The sequence below is a fragment of the Lethenteron reissneri genome, chromosome 65 (assembly GCF_015708825.2).
Source record: "Lethenteron reissneri isolate LAM-NWPU_2019-01 chromosome 65, ASM1570882v1, whole genome shotgun sequence".
Lineage (NCBI taxonomy): Eukaryota > Metazoa > Chordata > Hyperoartia > Petromyzontiformes > Petromyzontidae > Lethenteron > Lethenteron reissneri.
The window spans coordinates 11,574,836-11,598,633 of NC_083843.1; the positions used below are offsets into that span (position 1 = coordinate 11,574,836).

Below are 23,798 nucleotides of genomic sequence, written 5' to 3' on the forward strand. Positions count from 1 at the left end.
ATATAGTGTACAGTACTACACAGAGACACACAAGTGTATATAGAGTGTACAGTACTACACAGACACACAGAAGTGTATATAGTGTACAGTACTACACAGAGACACACAGAAGTGTATATATAGTGTACAGTACTACACAGAGACACACAGAAGTGTATATATAGTGTACAGTACTACACAGAGACTCACAGAAGTGTATATATAGTGTACAGTACTACACAGAGACACACAGAAGTGTATATATAGTGTACAGTACTACACAGAGACACAGAAGTGTATATAGAGTGTACAGTACTACACAGAGACACACACAATCGTGCACAGTGGTATACAGACAGGACACACAGAGGGCTTCACACAAGCGGTGAGTAAGAGAGAGAGAGACGCAGGCCCCCGTGTGTGCTGTGTGTAGCGATCAGCTCGCTGTGCCACCCGGGTTCGATCCCTGCTCACGGCCAACACCGGCGACGATTATCTGAACCGGGCCTCCCCTAGGTCGACTCAGCCTCAAATCATTCCCTGGCGCGGCGTGTAAACATCACCACCACCGGGGAGACAAAGGCGGTCGGGCGTGGTGCTGTCCCGTGTATACCTCTCCGGCCTTAATAGGCGCTCGCTAACAGCACTTGCCCCCGCCGCCTGTGGAGGCTACGCGGGGGATCTTTGTCTGTGCGCTGCCGTTTAATGGCCACTGTCACATCCACACACGCGCCACTTGCTCGTTGGTTACTTGTACAAGGGTAACGAATACATCAACATTTAGTATTCATTCGAGATTTGAAGCGTTCGTGACTGCAAGGATTCATACTCTGAGGTTTTTTCGGTAAAGTCACGTTGGTAAAAATAAATAATAGGAATAAATAATAATAAAATATATAGAAATAATAATATAAATAATATTACATATTTTATTTCTATTATAATTTCTGTAATGTTTTAATTCTTTAATCTTATTATTTATTTTATATTATTTTATTTCTATTATTTTTCATTTTTTATTATTTATTTTTACCTACCTGACTTAAACGAAAAAACCTAAGAGTATGTATTATTCAGTTGTATGTTCAAGTGGATAATGTAATCGCTGCACATTTCTATGTACGTGGCTTACCGAAAGAACCAAAGAGTATGGATTCCTGCAGTCACGAAAGCTTCCAATTATTTGTATTTGTACAAGGGTAACGAATACATAAACATTTATTATTCAGTTGTATGTTTAGCCCCGCCCACGTTCCATTCATTGGCTACCACATTCAGATAAGCCCCTCCCCCTTAGCTTGTATTTAAGAGCTTGTCTCTTGTAATTTTGGCATGGGGGGAGGAAGGGGGGGCACGGGGGGAGGAGGGGGGGCACGGGGGGAGGAGGGGGGGCACGGGGGGAGGAGGGGGGGCACGGGGGGAGGAGGGGGGCACGGGGGGAGGAGGGGGGGCACGGGGGGAGGAGGGGGGGCACGGGGGGAAACGCCCCCCCCTAAAAAAACTGGACACCTTTATTCATTTATTTTCATGATTTAAAAGGAAAAATAAATTAAATGAGGGACAAATATAGAAGTCAAACTCCGCCAATGATTTAAAGTCTTCAACGTTGTCTCATTCGCCGCTTCATTTTTTTTGGCGCCAAAAGTGTAAATACAAAATGGCGTCAGAGACTCCATTTTGTTTCATTTCTTTATTTACAATTAACGAGCGTTGACAACATCATTATGGAAATGTTGAGGTAAATTAAGGCGCATATAGCGATCCGAATGCGGATACAACGTTCTGAATGGTACGAAAATATAAATGGAGGCAGTTATTTGTGTAGATTGTTGAATTTAATGGTTTTTTTTAAGTGTTAATGGTTAAAACGTACAAAATGGCTGCCTTCAGGTTGAGCGTTTGTCGCGAGCCGAGTTGGTTCTGCGCCTTGGTCGAGATGACTGCAGTGGCTGATTCAGAAAGGAGAAGCGTTTTTGTTTTATTAGTTCACCATAAGTACGGTATTATTTGCCTAATGAATATGATGAGATATGAAGATGTGTTTATTATTACACCTAAATATTGTTTCATTTCCGTATTATAGCGGTTTTGAATAGCAAATGTCGGCTAACATATATATTTCAGGAGTGTTGGATTGTGGCATGTGGGATGATGTGAACTAAAAACATTTTTTATTTAACTAGGCAAGGCTCACTGAGAGAAGTCGCTCTTTTTCACATGTGACGTGGTTATCACAAATTACAGCTCAACGGAGTGGCTTGTCACGTGGATATTTATAGTGGCAGCCAAATCCTCTGAATGCAAATTGATTCTAAATGTGGAGGAGAAAAACGGAGGACCCAGAAAGAAATCTACGCGACATCGGCGAGAGAGACGTGATGACTCAACATATACAGCGGGCGTTAGGATCAGGATCGAACCCACGACCTCCTGTATACCAGGCGAGGTAGTCAACATCTTGTCACCAATGCAGTGACGCTTGGCCACTGTTGCAGAGATACGAGGGTTACCCAGAAGTGATTTGTTTGCTTTTGTCTCGAGTGCACAATTAAATTATAACTTATATTTAAACAATTTTCACTGGAGATGTTCAGGAGATAAAACGCTCCACTTTGCTGAACCTTGTGCCAGTGTTTGCTGAATCATTCCACTTCGAGTTGGCCTCCAAAGATCGCAGGTACATTACGCTTTAAGCTGGCTGTCCGTCCTCAACGTGAAAAAACCTCCTGTATAACTTGTAGATGTATTATTATTTGATGATACTACGTTGACAGTTGTGCACAAGATAACACACTCTAAAAACATTGCTCAAAAACAGCCAGATAATAGAAAACGCACAACTGCCGACGTTTCAGGCAATTGCTTGAGAGCATATTCCAAATGGATATAAGAAAAATAGCAATTACTATAAACGTCGCGTTTTATGTGTATGAATGCATTTTCTTTAATGGTGGTGTTATTTATGAATGTGTTGAGTTGTTTTGAAAAACTATGAAGATTATAACAATTCTTAAAGCGGAGCGCTTCGTCAGTATAACACACGCACAGCCTTAAGAGGCTTCACCACCATCTTGATCAGCATCATTCGGTGGAGCCCACCTGCGTGGAAGCCTTTTGAGGGAGTTGGGGGCTTGGTGGATAAAAAAATATTTGTGAAACTCAAAAATAGCTGAGGCTGTAAATTAGCCAGATATTTTGATTTAAGCTTTCGTAACTGCAGGGATTCATCTTCTTGGTTCTATCGGTAAAGTCACGTAGAAGGGAAATAATAAAATAATAAAAATACTACTTAATAAAATTTGTATTAATAAAGTAACAAAAAATCTACCATATTTAAATACTATTTTTTATGCTTTATTATTTTATTATTTCCTTCTACGTGACTTTACCGAAAAAACCAAGAAGATGCACCGGGATTGTCCACCCGACGCTGGGGGGACGATTTTTGCGTACCTACGAAATGGAATGCCCCTTACTCAGCGGCCCCGCGAATCCCTGCGGTGGAGTGGTATCGCCCTCGCGTGGTGCGCACCAACACCGCTCCAGGCACCGACGTGACCCAAACGGCGTCTGGGAATCGGTCGCGATTCGTGACTTGGTCCGCAACTCTGGACCAGTCCTGGCAGTGAAACAATGAACCCCACGTGACCCCCAACATCCCCATCTCCCCCACCCCCTAGGGGTTCCTCCTCTCGCGTGACAACCCCCAAGCCCCCCCCCTCACCCAGACACCCCCCCCCGCCACCTTACGCACCCTTCCCTAGCACCCCGCACCCCCTACCCCTCCCACTACCCTGTGGTCGTTTGGGGCAGGGGGCTGAGTGGTGTTGGTGGTTGTGGTGTTGGTGGTAGTGGTGTTGTTGGTGGTGGTAGTGGTGTTGGTGGTGGTAGTGTTAGTGGTGGCGGTGGTAGTGGTGGTGTTAGTGGTGGTGCAAGCTTTTATTTCGCTGGAGACATCCAACATCAACCCAAATGGATGATGAATGAATGCATTTCATTATCCAGGGTTCAACGAGACGCTTCGATCAGACTTTCCACAAGTGGAAAATCGATTCTGAAAGTGCCATGGTTGCGTTAACACCTGTATGCGCAAACACTTAGGGCTTTCGTAACTTTCAGTGCCTCAATGAGGAAATGTCTTCCTGCACCACACGCATCGACCGGGAAATAACTGAGAGACTTGGAAAAGCAAACGGTTCAATGTAGGCCTTTTTTATTGGTGAATTTTACACAGCCAAAGAAGCACTTTCCTTTAGAACACTTCATCAACATCACCAAATCAAAAAAAGGGGTGCTGCGAAACGCCGCTCTAGCTCTCGGTAGCAACGGCGGTCATCTTGGTGTAGGTGAGCCCCTTGTAGATGCCGCTCAGGGGAGCATCAAGGGATGCGCCATTCATGCAGGTGATGCGCAGCAGGGCCGTGTACGGAAGGTCGATGTCGGCGCGCCCGATGTTGGCGACCACGGTGACGGTCTTGTGCGTCGGGACAGTGACGGGGAACGTGAGCGTTTCCGTCTTCTCCTCGGACTCCTCTACCGCGTGCGTGCTCTCACTGCCCACGGTGAAGCTGAATCCGGTCTCCACCTCCATGACCTCGGGGATGCCGGCCTTCACCGACAGGCTGAAGGTGGACTCGATCTTGTTGGTGGTGGACCACGATGACTTTTTAATGATCTTCTTGGAGCTCTCGAAGGTGTACGATTGCACGATGCTGGTGTCGTTCTTGTACTCCATTTCTTTGATCTCCTCCATCTGCACGTTGGGCAGAATTTGGTGCATGGTCGGGTACTTCATGTCCTGGATCACCGACGACTTTATGGCATTGATGAAGATGAAGCCCATGGAGTCAATGTCGGACCCCCCTCGGCCCTGAACACCCAGGCAGATGCCAGAGCCCACGTCGATCTTGTACTCGGTCTTGAGCCCCCAGTCCGTCATCTTGGCAAAGAACTCGCGGCTGCGGCTCGTTATGAACTTGATAGCGCCCAGGCGAGTGCCGGCTCCGTTGCCCCACAGCGAGAGGCTCTTGATGAACTCGCCCGACTCGAATTCGAACTCCTTAGCGGAGGAGTCCATGGCGCCGAATGTCTCCCTGCGCCCGTCCGTCAGCCACACCTGCACGCCCCTCACCTGCCATCCCCCAACGCTCACAGAGAGCTTCTGCAGCGTCGCCGCATTCTCCTGCCCGTTGAACGAGAACGCGTTTCCACCTTGGCCGCCAATGATGTGAAGTGTGGTCGGGTACACCATGGTTTCGACCTGAGAGCGAGACAGAAGCAATGGGGAGAGCATGCCACGCGTGTTTTAAAGCCTCGCCTCGTCTCTTGCGGCTGCCATCTTATCATTTGAACGCATCGCTGCCGTTAACCGTCGACTGTAGTTGTAGCGTGACATTCTTACTCTTTGGTTCTTTCGGTAAAGTCACATAGGTGAAATATAGTTTTTTTTATATCACGACGTTTCGATTGCAACACAAGAAATCATCAGGTGTGAAAACCACAGCAAGAAAATGTTTACTGAAGTGGGACATTCTTGTTTTATTTTGAACCTCGAAGTAATTCAAAAGTGCCCAGAGTTTGTGTTTATCTGCAGGTCCAGCCAAACATGATATCAATTCATCCAGACATCATTTGAGAGCGCCAAATTGAATGCGACAGCTGTCTATTGGGAAATGCATCGCTCATCGTGGACGGCTGCGGTTTTCATAACTTTATTGCCAAGCATGGGCAAATAGCCAAACCTCATGCCAACATTCTTACGAAAGGCGTCAACCACCTTAGATTGCGCCAGTTTTTTGTTCGCGGCAAAAATAATCACGGCACAACACGCACGCGTCTACCCACGCACCGATTGTAGCCACCGCAATTCACAGTCACATGCTTGCAGTCGTGGGGACTGCAGGCGTCTAACCATTACTGCAGCCTTGCACCCCTCCCCCGCCCCCCCCCATTGGTTCTTAATCGCTTAAACAATTTTTTATAATAGTAATAGGTTTTTACCCTTTAAATTGGTACAAAAACTGACACCGTTATACAAGGCATCATGTTTGCAATAACCACAACACAAGCAGTCAAAATTCAAACAAAAAGAAACAACTCTGATGATGATAACGATATGCACTGTCCTTGAAGTTGTTTGGTCCACACCCGAGACAGCTTTTCTTAGAGCCTGTTGGACCAGATGACGCCAAAAGACGTACAACTCAAAGACAGCGCACTATCAGAGTATTGAGAGCTCGGGGTAAGCTAAATATAGTAATAGGTTTTTACCCTTTCAACTGATACATTTTCGATTACTTACCTTCTAAAAAAAAACCTGCCCATGTCTCCTCGCCACTCCTCCCCACCCCAAGACAGGGCACCTCCATCACCCCAGGATAAGAAGAAGAACCACTGACCCAGTCCCTGCAACCCACCCCCCATGACCCACACAGCTACAGGAGGCCATCATCCAGCAGTTGCAATACAAGGAGAGCTGATGCACGTTCTCGCGTTGCATAGCAATCGACCGCATCGTGAACGCAATCACAAAAAAAGTTGTATTCTCGACAACGACAGTAAATTATCACTGGTCAACACACTTTTTCTGGCATAAGGTATTCCAACGATGTTAAGGTAGTTTTGGGGTGCTGATTCCATATCTGGCATCAGTTTTTGTCAATAAAAACTGCAGAAGAAAAATATTAAATAAATGTGGATATCTACATAAAATGATATTATAAACACACTATCCTAAAAATACAGCACCATATTTTAACACTAAAGCAGTCACTGACTCGCAACAACTTGCAATCATAAGTGACAGAGTTAATTTCGGGTAAAATCAATGAAAATGGGGTATGCCGATAGCATAAAAATGAGATGTGATAGAGCAAATCTGAGATCAGATTTGGAATCAGCACCCTGAAATTAGTCTAAAACAGCTGCAAAAGTCCAGGCCAGAAAAAAAAAAATATTTTTTGTTTTGACCAGTGAAATCACTGAAACCCTGTCGTCGAGCCAGAGGCGACGGCTGGGGATAAATCACGAGGATTGATCGGAGCGGCGAGCTGTGGGGCAAAATCTATCGTGGGCTAAAGAAGCTCACCCCCTCCCACCTGCATCTACCCCCCCCCCCCATTAATGTCAAAAAATATTCGCGAATGCGTAGGGTATGGTCTCAATTGGGGGGGGGGGGGGTGGGCAAAAATCTGAAATCCTCCAGAAATCTCCTTCCAGCGTAAGGATCCCACCCGCCATCCCACCCCCAGCCAACTCACCACTCACGTGAAAGCAGTCGACTCCGCGAAGAGCAGATGTCCCTGTGTCAGTCGCTCCCTCCTTTATACGGGAGAGCCAGCTCCTCCCGCCGCGTGACGTAACAATGAGAGCTGCGTTGTTGGCGTTGCGCACCTACTCATCATCCTGCCAACTTCGCCTCACCCAGGAGGCCAATCGTCATGAGTCACCGCACGACGCTGCCAGAGGTTCGCTTCGCTGCTGTGGGGCGAACGAGAGCGCCCCCCCCCACCTCGTGAATGCGTGGGGTGGGTGATTAGTGGGAGGTGGTCCGCGAGAGTTCACTGGGGTTTGTCGATGCAAATGGAAGAAAAAAATGTCCTGGCTAAGTTTTGTTGCTCAATCTTGAGCAACCGTTTAACGAAAAAAGATTATAAAAAAAATTACGGGCTTTCGCAACCAAAATTTTCCATCACGGCGGTTTTTTTTGCTTTATGGGCTAGATCGCGTGAATATTAACGTGCCATCATTAGACCCGCCACCATTGCTAACCACCTGACGCAGTCAATTAGTAAATGGGTTGTCACTTAGCACAAAATGCGTACAATTAGTGACTACGTCAGCCTGCTCAACTTGTGTGTTTGTCGTGCAGCAGAGTAAAATACAAACAAATTCCCTGCAAAGTTGCACGAAGAAGCTGGTTGCTGTTATCCATTGTGGAGTTTTTTTTGCGGATAGATCGCATAAATATGAATGTGGTGCCGTTAAACCCGCCACCACCAGACGACACGGCTAATCATTAAGGGGTTTGTCACGTGAACAAAACGTGCCAATTCGTAACTTGTATGACGCTAGTCAAAATTACCGGCGAAACGTCACGGCACTCGAATTTCAATGTTGTATTGGGTTTACTCTTTGAAACAAACCAGTGAGTGCTGATGTTGTAACGAATTGGCACCACATTTTTTGCCGAAGTTGTTGTTGCGTTGCTCAAGAACACCGCTTTACGGGAACATAAAATTGCGTTATGAATAAATGAAATATAATATTGGGTGTTGTGGTTAAAGCGCAGTCACCCATTACAACATCATATGCCCACCGGGGCAGGCAAAGAGCCAGGCGCCTGGTACGCAGGAGGTCGTGGGTTCGATCCCGTGATTCTGACGATGCCTGCTGCTTCTGTTTATTTGGAGTCTGCATCCCTTTCTCTCTCTCATCATCATCACGGTGGCTAAGAGATGTTCACTACCTCGCCTTGTACACAGGAGATCGTGGGTTCGATCCCAACCGTGATGATGCCTGCTGCTGTTGCATATGTAATGACAGGGTGACACCTGCTGACCTGGAAGGGTAATCACGGGTATGGGCAAGGTTATGTAACAACTAATCAAAAAGGGGGCGTATCTGGGTTAAAGGTCAAAGGTGGGGTTAGTCGGGAAGCTCCAGGAACCTGCTCGAAGGTTCTGGAAGGGGGCGTTGCCAGAGGCAGAGCCCAGCCCCTCCTGGATGGATATAAGGGGGGTCGGACCCAAGGTTCGTGGTTGTTACGGTGGGGTCCCGGGTCCTGACTGCGTCGCTGCTCACCGTCATCTCTCTCCGTCGTCCGACCGCATGGAAGATCTTCTGCACGGCTCCCAGCGCCGTCATCGTCACACCAGTCAGCCAGCTTTGTGGTTTGATGTAGGTGATGGGACTGCGTATGAGGTCGGCTGTGTGTAGCTAAGTAAAGACGTGTATATATATTACTCAGTGTTGTGCCCAGTTGAGGAGATGTGTATATACGGCCTGTGTTGTGCCCAGTGTGAGAAATAAATAAGAAGAAGCCCTCTCTCTACTCGACGTGTCTCAGAAGTCGCTCGTTACATTTGGAGTCAGAAGTTTGTTGGAAAGAAAAGTAGAATTGTTTTTTTTACTAATCTACGAAAGAGGAAGGATGTCTAAGCACCAGAAGAAGCGGAATCCACCTGTGGCGTCGTCCGATGACGATCAACACGAGACCCAGGACCTCCTGACAGCTGCGGGAACCGAGGAAGAGGGGTGGCGCATGGTGGCCGAGCAACTTGAGCTCCTTGCGGGCGACAGTCCCGCAGTTGGCGGCGCTCCTAACGGCGACAACGAGTGACACACACACAGTGACACACACACACATACAGTGTTACACACACACACACACAGTGATACATACATACACACAGTGACACACACATACATACAGTGTTACACACACACACATACAGTGTTACACACACACACATACAGTGTTACACACACAGACACACACACACAGTGACACACACACATGTGACACAGACACACACACAGTGACACAGACATACACACAGTGACACACACACATACATACAGTGTTACACACACACACATACAGTGTTACACACACACACATACAGTGTTACACACACAGACACACACACACAGTGACACACACACAGTGACACAGACACACACACAGTGACACAGACACACACACAGTGACACACACATACATACAGTGTTACACACACACACATACAGTGTTACACACACACACATACAGTGTTACACACACAGACACACACACACAGTGACACACACACAGTGACACAGACACACACACACACAGTGACACAGACACACACACAGTGACACACACACACACAGACAGTGTTACACACAGTGTTACACACACACACAGTGACACACAGTGACACACACACACACACAGTGACACACATTCAGTGACACACACACACAGTGACACACACACACAGTGACACACACACAGTGACACACACACAGACACAGTGACACATACAGACACACACACACAGACACACACAGACATACACACTCGGACACAGTGAGTGAGTGAGTGGGTGAGTGGGTGGGTGAGTGAGTGAGTGGGTGAGTGAGTGAGTGAGTGGGTGAGTGGGTGAGTGAGTGAGTGAGTGGGTGGGTGAGTGAGTGAGTGGTGGGTGGGTGAGTGAGTGGGTGAGTGGGTGAGTGAGTGGGTGGGTGGGTGGGTGAGTGGGTGAGTGAGTGGGTGAGTGAGTGAGTGAGTGGGTGGGTGGGTGAGTGAGTGGGTGAGTGGGGTGAGTGAGTGGGTGAGTGGGTAAGTGAGTGGGTGAGTGGGTGGGTGAGTGAGTGGGTGGGTGGGTGAGTGAGTGGGTGAGTGGGTGAGTGAGTGGGTGGGTGTGGGTGAGTGAGTGAGTGAGTCTGAGTGAGTGAGTGAGTGGGCGAGTGAGTGGGTGAGTGAGTGAGTGAGTGGGTGAGTGGGTGGGTGAGTGAGTGAGTGAGTGGGTGAGTGAGTGAGTGGGTGGGTGAGTGAGTGAGTGGGCGAGTGAGTGGGCGAGTGAGTGGGTGAGTGAGTGAGTGGGTGAGTGAGTGAGTGAGCGGGTGAGTGGGTGAGTGGGTGGTGGGTGGGTGAGTGAGTGGGTGAGTGAGTGGGTCTGAGTGAGTCTGAGTAAATGAGTGAGTGGGTGGGTGGGTGAGTGAGTGAGTGAGTGGGTGAGTGAGTGAGTGAGTGAGTGAGTGGGTGAGTGAGTGAGTGGGTGAGTTAGTGAGTGAGTGGGTGAGTGAGTGGGTGAGTGAGTGAGTGAGTGGGTGAGTGAGTGAGTGGGTGAGTTAGTGAGTGAGTGGGTGAGTGAGTGAGTGTGAGTGAGTGAGTGGGTGAGTGAGTGAGTGAGTGAGTGGGTGAGTGAGTGAGTGGGTGAGTTAGTGAGTGAGTGGGTGAGTAAGTGGGTGAGTTAATGAGTGAGTGGGTGAGTGAGTGAGTGAGTGGGTGAGTGAGTGAGTGAGTGGTGGGTGAGTGAGTGAGTGAGTGGGTGAGTGGGTGAGTGAGTGAGTGGGTGAGTGAGTGAGTCTAAGTGAGTGAGTGAGTCTGAGTGAGTGACTCACCATCGGTGGAGGTGAGTGAGTCTCTGTGTGACTCTCTGAGTGACTCTCCATCGGTCCGTGTCCACCCCCCAAATCAAACAGCGGGAATTTCATGGGTAGCAGCTGCAGCAAGAGAATCAACATCAACAACAGAATCAATAACAACATCAACAACATCAACATCATAATCATCGTCAGCAAAAACATCTACAAAATCAATAACAAAATCATTAACATCAATAACATAATCATCATCATCAATAACATCAACAAAATTAGCATCAACAACAATATCAATAACAACATCAACAACAACATCATCAATATCAAAACCAATATCATAATCATCATCATCATCAATAACATCAACAAAATCAACATCAACAACATAATCAATAACCACATCATCAAGATCAATATCATAATCATCATCATCAATAACATCCACAACAAAATCAATAACGTCATCAATAGCACAATCATCATCATCAATAACATCAACAAAATCAATATCATAATCATCAATAACATGATCATCAACATCAGGCAATATCACCATCATCACCACCATCACCACCATCACCACCCCCACCACCATCACCACCACCATCACCATCATCACCACCACCACCACCACCCCCACCATCACCACCATCACCACCGCCATCACCACCATCACCACCATCACCACCACCATCACCACCACCATCACCATCACCACCAACACCACCACCATCACCGCCATCACCACCACCACCATCACCACCACCACCATCATCACCACCACCATCACCACCATCATCACCATCACCACCATCATCACCACCACCACCACCCCCACCACCATCACCACCACCACCCCCACCACCACCACCATCATCACCACCACCACCACCCCCACCACCACCATCACCACCACCATCACCACCATCACCATCACCCCCACCACCACCATCATCACCATCACCACCATCACCACCATCATCACCACCACCACCATCACCACCACCACCACCACCCCCACCACCATCATCACCATCACCACCATCACCACCATCATCACCACCACCACCATCATCACCACCACCCCCACCACCACCACCATCACCACCACCACCCCCACCATCACCATCACCACCACCACCACCATCATCACCACCACCACCACCATCACCACCACCATCACCACCATCATCACCACCACCACCCCCACCACCACCATCACCACCACCACCACCCCCACCACCACCATCACCACCACCATCACCACCACCACCCCCACCATCACCATCACCACCACCACCACCACCATCATCATCACCACCACCACCACCATCACCACCACCATCACCACCATCATCATCACCACCACCCCCACCACCACCACCACCACCATCATCATCACCACCACCACCACCATCACCACCACCACCACCACCATCACCACCATCATCACCATCACCACCACCATCACCACCACCCCCACCACCACCATCACCACCACCACCACCATCTAGAAAGGGGGTGTGGCCTGGGCGGAGCGAGGCCACACGGGCAGTATAAAAGGGGCCCCTGGAGGGGACCTCGGGGCTGACGTTTGGAGTGGGATCTCCGTCATGCTGCTGGAGTCTTCACCGTAACGGTTCCACCTGAAGACGGAAGCTTGTGTTGCCTCCGAAACGTCGTGATTTTTATTTTATTTTACTTTTATTAATTGTAATGTTTTAGCTACGTGACTTTACCGAAAAATGTATTTTACTTGCTACACTCACATAGAACCAACACTGAATACAATACTTACTTTAACAAAAAATACTCAAATATTTGTTAGTCTACATTTCCTTTTCAAAACCGTTATGATATGATAATACGGAAATAGGTATAATATTAAATACATCATCATAGCTCATCATATTGATGAGGAAAATAATACCGTAATAATCACGCAAAATTTGAACAAAAACGCTTCTTTTTTCTGAATCAACCACTGCAGTCATCACGACCTTGACTGCAAAACCAACTCGGCTCACTCAAAACGCTCAACACAAAGCAGCCAGGCGTCCCATTTTGTATGTTTTATTCATTAAAACTTTAAAAAATTACATTAAAATGAACAAACTACGCATATAATGGCCTTCCGAAAGCTTTATGCATATTAATTTACCTCAGAATTGAAATGACAAAGTCATCAACGCTCGTTAATTGTAAATAAATAAACGCAACAAAATGGAGTCTCCGACGCCATTTTGTATTTACACTTTTGGCGCCAAAAAAAGCGGCGAATGAAGCAACGTTGAAGGCTTAAAATCATTGACTGAGTATCCTTGTTGGCATGCGTGTCCTTGTTGGCACGCGTGCCAACACGGACACTTAATTGATTTTGATAATGTTGAAGTTTTGTGCAAAATTAGCGACTACTGGCCAAGACTAATTAGATAATCTATAGAAATTGAAATAAATCAAAATAACTTTAACCGTTCTGATAGCTACCGCCTTAGTGCTGTGTGGAAGCGAATCATCAAATAATACGTTATTTTAATGCATGCCTACAAAGGGCAGCGTACTTCAATAGGGATTACCGTTGGTAGGGCTATTTGAATAAACACAATAGAAAGGAAGGACAAGTTAAAAGTGCTCGCATAATGCACATTTATAATGTACGTTGCCTCAGTAATCCCCCCCCCCCCCCACATTGTGCAAGAGCGCACAAGCGTGGTCAACTCATCTAAGCCTCTATATAAGGAACGAAACAGTACGACTTCTCCACAAATCTGCCTGTCGCCTGATGAAGCTAGTTGCAATCACTGGCGATACGTCGTTCTGAGATTGTAATATGTTGTGGCTAGGCTCTCCAACACAACCAGTGTGTTGTACTAGTATACTACACTATACACGACACTATACACTGCACTATACACTGCACTATGCACTACACTATACACTGCACTACTATATACTACACTATACACTACACTACACACTAGTGCTGTACTCGTGACGAATTGGCACGTTCTGTTTACGTGAAAATCCTTACTAGTTGGCTGTGTCGGGTGGTGGCGGGTTTTAACGACACATTTATATATTTTCGTGATCTAACCCAAAAACCTCTTTTATGGACGTATCTAGTCTTAACGAAAGCAAACCAATTACTTCTGGGTAACCGTCGTATCTATCCAACAGTTGGCAAGAGTCACTGCATTGGTGGCAAGATGTTAACTACCTCCCCCTGGTATACAGGAAGTCGTGTGTTCGATCCTGCCCCTAACGCCTGCTGTATATTTTGAGTTATCACGTCTCTCTCCCCGTTGTCGTGTAGAATTTTCTCTGGGTCTTCCGTTTATCCCCTCCGCATTTAAAATTCAATTTGCATTCAGAGCAGGGGCGGTTTCTTCATTAGGGCGATTGGGCGACGCATCACCAATGTCATTCAACCACAGAGTCACGCTAGCCGTCACTGTGCCTCTGGATATAGTCCAATCAGCGTCATGTCACGTTCTGTGGAGTACCGCCTCTTTTTGGGCGATTTCACTCTGGCTGAGAATCGCCCCGAGTGTTCCCATAGACTTACATTCAAAGATGGTTTTTTGAACGGGGGGCGCTGCAATGCATTCTCTATGGCTTCCAGGAGGGCTCGCCCTAACGTGCTTACGTCATCATACGTAAGCACGTTTCAGTCAACAATATTATTTGTCGCCACCTAGTGGAATCTTTAATAAAATAAACTAAGTGGATTGTAATAATAGTGAGATAGAAACAAACAAGATGTATTGTAAGAGTCACTTTATTTTTCATTAATATTAAAGAAGTGAAGTTGCCTTTACATGCTTAAGCTGTTAATTTATCCATTGCATGGGTGGACCTTATCCTTATCAATCATCCAGACATTTGCCCCCCCTGAGAGATTTTGCAGGAGCCGCCACTGCGTACGAGTAATGGCAGAACTCCACGACTCCAGGAAGTGGCCCCGAAGCTTGCCACAACGTAAGGGGCCCGTGGTGATTTACAGCCAACGTCAGTTGAGCGTTGACAATTAGAGCCAAGCCGAAACATAACATATAAATAATATGGTTTTAAATTGTGTTATTCATTTTTATGATAGAATATAGTATTGTCATCAGTATGACATAAGTATACCAAGTTTGCAGTCGATACCACATTGGGAAGTGGGTTAAAATTGAGTTACAATATTTGAGGATACAGCAACGACAACAACAATAGACAGAGTAAGTTAAATAAAAGCGTGTTAAAAAAGATAGCTACACACAGTAGCTCAGCAGTGGGGCAAGGGGTGGGTGCTTACGCCCTGGTACAAATAAACACAACGATTTCGTTCACCTTGGAGACCGCAACTTGAGTACATCACTGAAACTGCGCGCACTAAAATGCTACATCTGGTCAATTTTGCTGTACGGAGTAGAGACGTGGACACTGACAACAACAGCAACAAAAAGCTCGAAGCTTTCGAGATGTGGCTGTATCGAAGAATGCTGAAAATCCCATGGACAGCCAAAACCACCAATACACAAGTTATGCAAGATATGGGCACTGACAGGCAACTGCTGAAGACCATCATTAGCAGGAAGTGTTACTACCTAGGCCACATTGCCCGACACGACCACAAATACCAGCTACTAAAGCAAATCCTGGAAGGATAAATCGAAGGGAAAAAACGGCATGGCTCAGTAACATCAAAACATGGCTACAATTAACAACAGCAGCACAAACTCTACACGCCGTGCTAGACCGGGACCAATATAATCGTGAAGTCGCACACGCCGTTAGGCAGCACTAAAGAAGAAGGGGCGGGTGGGGGGTGCTTACGCCCTGATACAAATAAACACAAAGATTTCGTTCACCTTGGGTGAGTTTATATGTCACTGTGAGGACTCCCACACTCGGCGGCAGGGCGAGGGGGGGTGGCTTTGTTACTATTTGCGAAAAGGCTTCGGGCGACAAGTGTGAGAGATGCAATGGGTGAGGTGTGAGGAGGCTAGACGTCACTTGGCGTCGTTAGTCGTGGCGGTGAGGCTGTGTTCTTAGGGCCACTGCTGCTACTGATGCTCCTACGGACACACTACTGCTGCTACTACGGACTGACTACTGCTGCTACTACGGACTCACTACTGCTGCTACTACGGACTGACTACTGCTGCTACTACTGACTCACTACTGCTGCTACTGATGCTCCTACGGACACACTACTGCTGCTACTACGGACTGACTACTGCTGCTACTACGGACTCACTACTGCTGCTACTACTGACTCACTACTGCTGCTACTACGGACTGACTACTGCTGCTACTACGGACTGACTACTGCTGCTACTACTGACTCACTACTGCTGCTACTACTGACTGACTACTGCTGCTACTACGGACTGACTACTGCTGCTACTACTGACTCACTACTGCTGCTACTACTGACTGACTACTGCTGCTACTACTGACTCACTACTGCTGCTACTACGGACTGACTACTGCTGCTACTACGGACTGACTACTGCTGCTACTACGGACTGACTACTGCTGATATTGGTAATGACTACTTCTGCTGTAGGTACTGACTATTGCTACTGTCGGTGCCACTTTTGACTACTGATACTGCTCGTACTGCTACTGACTACGAATGACTACTACAGACTACTGACTACTACTAACTCCTACTAACTACCGCTAACTATCACTGACTACTACTAACTCCTACTAACTACTACTGACTACTACAGACTACTGACTACTACTAACTACCACTAACTATCACTGACTACTACTAACTACTACTAACTACTACTGACTACTACAGACTACTGACTATTACTAACTACTACTAACTACTACTAACTATCACTGACTACTACTAACTACTACTGACTACTACTGACTACTACAGACTACTGACTATTACTAACTACTTCTAACTATCACTGACTACTACTAACTACTACTAACTACTACTGACTACTACAGACTACTGACTCTTACTAACTACTTCTAACTATCACTGACTACTACTAACTACTACTAACTACTACTGACTACTACAGACTACTGACTCTTACTAACTCCGACTAACTCCTACTAACTACTACAGACTACTGACTACTACTAACTACTACTAACTACCACTAACTACCACTAACTCCTACTAACTACTACTAACTACTACTGACTACTCCAGACTACTGACTACTACTAACTACCACTAACTCCTACTAACTCCGACTAACTACTACTGACTACTACAGACTACTAACTCCTACTAACTCCTACAGACTACTGACTACCACTAACTACTACTAACTCCTACTAACTACCACTAACGCATAACTTCGACTGACTACTGCGACTGGGGCTGACGAGGGAGCCGTCGCCACATGAAGCCCGCGCGCTCCTCCCCCATCGCATCCACAGCCGCGTTCATCATCTTAGTCCAGGCGAGTTGAACGACGCGCGCGAGCAAGGACGCGTGTGAACGACGACGCATGAACGACGACAACGCGTTTGAACGACGCTTGAACAACAACAACGACGCGTGATCAACGCATGTGAAGGGTGCGTGATTGACGACGCGCGTGAACGATGCGTGAACAACGCCGCGCGCGTGAACGATGCATGAACGCCGCGCGTGTGAACGATGCGTGAACAATGCCGCGCGTGTGAATGATGCGTGAACAATGCCGCGCGTGTGAATGATGCGTGAACAATGCCGCGCGTGAACGATGCGTGAACAACGCGTGAACAACGATGCCTGTGAAGAATGCCGCGTGAATGGCGCGTGAACAGAGCGTTTGCACGACGTGTGAACGACGCGCGAACGACGCGTGTGAACAACACGTCCGCAGCGCGTGTGAACGGCGCGTTGTTTTTGGTGAGTGGAGTTTGTGTGATCTCCCCCTGTTCTACAGAGTGAGTGAGTGGAGTTTGTGTGATCTCCCCCTGTTCTACAGAGTGCGTGAGTGGAGTTTGTGTGATCTCCCCCTGTTCTACAGAGTGCGTGAGTGGAGTTTGTGTGATCTCCCCCTGTTCTAGAGAGTGAATGAGTAGAGTCTGTGTGATCTCCCCCTGTTCTGCAGAGTGCGTGAGTGGAGTTTGTGTGATCTCCCCCTGTTCTACAGAGTGAGTGAGTGGAGTTTGTGTGATCTCCCCTTGTTCTAGAGAGTGAGTGAGTGGAGTTTGTATGATCTCCCCCTGTTCTAGAGAGTGAGTGAGAGTAGTTTGTGTGATCTCCCCCTGTTCTAGAGAGTGAGTGAGTGGAGTTTGTATGATCTCCCCTTGTTCTAGAGAGTGAGTGAGTGGAGTTTGTGTGATCTCCCCTTGTTCTAGAGAGTGAATGAGTGGAATTTGTGTGATCTCCCCCTGTTCTACAGAGTGAGTGGAGTTTGTGTGATCTCCCCCTGTTCTACAGAGTGAGTGAGTGGAGTTTGTGTGATCTCCCCTTGTTCTACATAGTGAATGAGTGGAGTTTGTGTTATCTCCCCCTGTTCTGCAGAGTGCGTGAGTGGAGTTTGTGTGATCTTCCCCTTGTTCTAGAGAGTGAGTGGAGTTTGTGTGATCTCCCCCTGTTCTACAGAGTGAGTGGAGTCTGTGTGATCTTCCCCTTGTTCTAGAGAGTGAGTGGAGTTTGTGTGATCTTCCCCTGTTCTAGAGAGTGAGTGAATGGAGTTTGTGTGATCTCCCCTGTTCTACAGAGTGAGTGAGTGAAGTTTGTGTGATCTCGCCCTGTTCTACAGAGTGAGTGGAGTTTGTATGATCTCTCCCTGTTCTACAGAGTGGAGTTTGTATGATTTCGCCCTTGTTCTACAGAGTGAGTGGAGTTTGTGTGATCTCCCCCTGTTCTACAGAGTGAGTGAGTGGAGTTTGTGTGATCTCCCCCTGTTCTACAGAGTGAGTGAGTGGAGTTTGTGTGATCTCGCCCTGTTCTACAGAGTGAGTAGAGTTTGTATGATCTCGCCCTGTTCTAGAGAGTGTTGAGTGGGTGTAGTTTGTATGATCTCGCCCTGTTATTACAACTCACCCACCCACTCACCAGGTCCCACACATTTTCATATCAGGGTTCTACTGAATTATGAACTATTCTTTTTTATTTATCAGGTAAAGTCCCACTGAGCTATGTAGGTCTGTTCTCATAAGTGAGCTGGTAGATACATAGAGAAAAATCCACGCAGTTACCACCACGGGGAGAGAGAGACGCAGACTCCAAATATACAGCAGCAGCAGGCATCGTCAGGGTCAGGGATAGAACCCAGACCTCCTGTGTACCGAGCGAGGTAGTTACCATCTCCCTACCCACCGTAGCGCCCCTTCTATAGCCTCTTGGAAGCACATTTGCCTTTGTGAATATAACATCCAATGAACAAATCACATCAATGTCACATAATTCCTTTGCGTGCGTCAGCGGTTTTAACGTGTTTCTGTCTCTCTCTCTCTCACTTTGCTGTGCATGAAATGTCAAACCCCCCCAACGCCCTCCTCCCCAGCGTTTCAAATGTCAAAGGCGTCGTCGCGCTAAAATATCGTGGGGCTGTATTATCCAAGAGACCACAGTCGGCACTGTGCCTAGGGCCTGCTCACCCACCCACCCACTCTCATTCACCCACTCATTCACTCACTCATTCATTCACCAACTCACCCACCCACTCTCATTCACCCACTCATTCACCAACTCACTCACCCACCCATCCACTTACCCACCCACTCACTCATTCATTCATCAACTCACTCACCCACCCACCCACTCTCATTCACTCACTCATTCACCCACTCACTCATTCACCCACTAACTCGCCCACTCTCATTCCCCCACTCATTCACCAACTCACTCACCCATTCACTCACTCATTCACCCACTCATTCATTCACCCACTAACTCGCCCACTCTCATTCAAATAAAGTTCATTTATTTATTATTTATTAGGTATAGCCCTGTGAGCCATTCGGCTCTTGAATCGGGTGCAACCGCAACAAACAAAAAACATGAACAAAAAAAATCTTAAAGTGAATACGTGACTGAGTGCTAACAGAAAATCCAATCCCCCACTCATTCACCCACTCACTCACCCATTCACTCACTCATTCACCCACTCATTCACCCACTCATTCACCCACTCACTCACCCATTCACTCACTCATTCACCCACCAACTCACCCACTCACTCACCAAGGCCCTATTATCCAATCGACCACAGCAGGCACTGTGCCTAGGGCATACGACAACTGAAATGGGCCTCAGGAAAACAATGTTTGGCCATGTTTTTTTTTTGTTTGATTTAAAAAAAAATTAAGCTCGATTTTTGTTGAATTAATAATTATTATACGGGCTGCTCGTTGCAATTTATTTGCAGAGCGGTAACAAATAATCTCTACCTGCCCCCTGCCCCGTCCCCTCCCCCCTCCCGCTGTTTAGAGGCCGTCCATAAATGACGTCACACGATTTTTGACGATTTTTGACCCCCCCCCCCATCGTCACACGGCGTCACAAAAAGTCAGACCCCCCCCTCAAATATGACGTCACAAAGCTCTGCCCCCCCCCCCAAAAGAAAATAAAACATGCTTCAAATCGCTTTAAACTATTGTTGTCATTGTAGTGCGTATTTAATGTGGCGCTGCACTCTGATGTTGTAGGAGAAAACATTTATTGAAAAGTCTATTTCATTAAGTAGAACGTGTTGTATTTCGATTTAAAGCTTTCGTGACTGCAGGGATTCATCTTCTTGGTTCTTTCGGTAAAGTCGTCACGTAGAAGGGAAACAATAAAATAATAAAAATAAAACATAATAAAATAATTCTCACGACGTTTCGGCTACAACGCAAGCAGCCGTCTTCAGGTAGTTAATATATAAGCTCCTAGTTTGGTAGTGTCTCATTCTTCACCTGAAGACGGCTGCTTGCGTTGTAGCCGAAACGTCGTGAGAATTATTTTATTTTATTATGTTTTATTTTTATTATTTTATTACTTCCCTTCTACGTGACTTTACCGAAAGAACCAAGAAGATAGAACGTGTTGTCTATATTTATTTAAAGTTGCGCATTTTGATGTGACGTCACATTTCTCAAACCCCTCCCCTCGTCACACATCGTCACAAATGTCTGACCCTCCCCCTCCTTAGGTGCGTGACGTCATTTATGGACGGTCCCTTAGCAATAACAAGAGGGGCGTTGTCCAGACGCGTGGAATGCCGTTTTAGTTTTTAACATTGCTCTCGTGTTTCCCCTAAGGTGGGGTGGTCCAAAACTTGAATTTCTTGAGTCTCACTGCCTCACTGCGTGTCTGTGTGTGTACCTGTGTGTGTACCTGTGTGTTTATCTGTGTGTGTGTGTATCTGTGTTTGTATCTGTGTGTGTGTGTATCTGTGTGTGTACCTGTGTGTTTATCTGTGTGTGTGTGTATCTGTATCTGTGTGTTTATCTGTGTGTGTGTGTATCTGTGTGTGTATCTGTGTGTGTATCTGTGTGTGTATCTGTGTGTGTATCTGTGTGTTTATCTGTGTGTGTATCGGTGTGTGTATCTGTGTGTGTGTGTATCTGTGTGTGTATCTGTGTGTGTATGTATCTGTGTTTGTATCTGTGTGTGTATTTGTGTGTGTATCTGTGTGTTTATCTGTGTGTGTATCTGTGTGTGTATCTGTGTGTGTATTTGTGTGTTTATCTGTGTGTGTATCTGTGTGTGTATCTGTGTGTGTATCTGTGTGTGTGTGTACCTGTGTGTTTATCTGTGTGTGTATGTATGTGTGTTTGTATCTGTGTTTGTATCTGTGTGTGTATTTGTGTGTGTATCTGTGTGTGTATCTGTGTGTGTATCTGTGTGTGTATCTGTGTGTGTATCTGTGTGTGTGTGTATCTGTGTGTGTATCTGTGTTTGCATCTGTGTGTGTATCTGTGTTTGTATCTGTGTGTGTATCTGTGTGTTTATCTGTGTGTGTGTGTATCTGTGTGTGTATCTGTGTGTGTACCTGTGTGTTTATCTGTGTGTGTGTATCTGTGTGTTTATCTGTGTATGTATCTGTGTGTGTATCTGTGTGTTTATCTGTGTTTATCTGTGTGTGTGTGTATCTGTGTGTGTATCTGTGTGTGTATCTGTGTGTGTACCTGTGTGTGTATCTGTGTGTGTGTATCTGTGTGTGTATCTGTGTTTGCATCTGTGTGTGTATCTGTGTGTGTATCTGTGTGTGTAGTTGTGTGTGTACCTGTGTGTGTGTGTATCTGTGTGTGTGTATCTGTGTGTGTACCTGTGTGTGTATCTGTGTTTGTATCTGTGTGTGTATCTGTGTTTGTATCTGTGTGTGTATCTGTGTTTGTATCTGTGTGTATTTGTGTTTATCTGTGTGTGTATGTATGTGTGTGTATCTGTGTGTGTATCTGTGTTTGTATCTGTGTTTGTATCTGTGTGTGTATCTGTGTGTGTATCTGTGTGTGTATTTGTGTGTTTATCTGTGTGTGTGTTTGTGTGTGTATCTGTGTGTATCTGTGTGTGTATCTGTGTGTGTATCTGTGTGTGTATCTGTGTGTTTATTTGTGTGTGTATCTGTGTGTGTATCTGTGTGTGTATCTGTGTGTTTATTTGTGTGTATGTGTGTGTCTGTGTGTATGTCTTTGTACGTGTGTGTCTGTGTGTATGTATGTGTATGTATGTCTTTGTACGTGTGTATCTGTGTGTGTATGTATGTGTCTGTGTGTGTATGTGTGTGTGTCTGTGTGTGTATGTCTTTGTACGTGTGGGTCTGTGTGTATGTATGTGTATGTATGTCTTTGTACGTGTGTATCTGAGTGTGTATGTATGTGTCTGTGTGTGTATGTATGTGTGTCTGTGTGTATGTCTTTGTACGTGTGTGTCTGTGTGTATGTATGTATGTCTTTGTGCGTGTGTATCTGTGTGTGTATCTGTGTGTGTTGTGGGGAGCGGTAGTGTAGCGGTTAGCGCGCTGCGCTATGAACCTGGCGACCCGGGTTCGATTCCCGCTCACGGCTAACACCAGTGACGATTATCTGAACCGGTCCTGGGCCTCCCCTAGGTCGACTCAGCCTTAAATGAGTACCTGGTGCGGTGTGTAAACATCGCCACGAGGGAGACAAAGGCGGTCGGGCGTGGTGCTGGCCACCCACCCCCTCGTGTACCGTTCCGGCCTTCATAGGTGCTCGCTAACAGCACTTGCCCCTACAGTCTGTTAAGGCTATACGGGGGATCTTTGTCTTTGTCTTTGTATCTGTGTGTATCTGTCTGTATATGTATGTGTGTCTGTGTGTGTATGTCTTTGTACGTGTGTATCTGTGTGTATCTGTGTGTATCTGTGTGTATGTATGTGTGTCTGTGTGTGTATGCCTTTGTACGTGTGTATCTGTGTGTGTGTATGTGTGTCTGGGCAGTAGTAGTGTAGCGGTTAGCGCGCTGCGCTATTAACCCGGCCACCTGAGTTCGATTCCCGCTCACGGCCGACACCAGTGATGTTTATCTGAACCGGTCCTGAGCCTCCCCTAGGTCGACTCAGCCTCAAATGAGTACCTGGTGCGGTGTGTAAATATCGCCACTGGGGAGACAAAGGCGGCCGGGTGTGGTGTTGGCCACCCACCCCCTCGTGTGCAGTGCTGGCCTTCATAGGTGCTCGCTAACAGCACTTGTCCCAACAGTCTGTGCAGGCTATATGAGGGATCTTTATATTTGCGTGTGTGTGTGTCTGTGTGTGTTTCCGTGTGTGTGTTTCCGTGTGTGTGTGTCTGTGTGTGTGTTGTGTGTG

At 46.7% G+C, this 23,798-nt stretch overlaps 2 protein-coding genes across 3 annotated transcripts in view; both read right to left on the reverse strand.

The window, feature by feature from the left end:
- The window catches only part of LOC133359417 (E3 ubiquitin/ISG15 ligase TRIM25-like), a 90,565-nt gene that overhangs the window by 25,550 nt on the left and 41,217 nt on the right, over positions 1 to 23,798 (reverse strand). The window lies entirely within an intron of this gene.
- On the reverse strand, positions 4,171 to 7,435 carry LOC133359618 (aerolysin-like protein). 2 transcript variants are annotated; one of them, XM_061578089.1, is made up of 2 exons: positions 7,246 to 7,435; positions 4,171 to 5,239 (listed from the first exon to the last, which is right to left on the reverse strand). In XM_061578089.1, the coding sequence occupies exon 2, from the start codon at positions 5,228 to 5,230 to the stop codon at positions 4,289 to 4,291; it is 942 nt and encodes a 313-aa protein (XP_061434073.1). In that variant the 5' UTR covers positions 5,231 to 5,239; positions 7,246 to 7,435; the 3' UTR covers positions 4,171 to 4,288. The 2 variants fall into 2 exon arrangements, with proteins under 2 accessions (XP_061434073.1, XP_061434072.1); XM_061578088.1 differs by having other exon boundaries at positions 7,239 to 7,434.

Excerpts from the sequence above, each read along its gene's own strand:
- LOC133359618 (XM_061578089.1), bottom strand. The coding sequence starts at position 5,230 with ATGGTGTACCCGACCACACTTCACATCATTGGCGGCCAAGGTGGAAAC.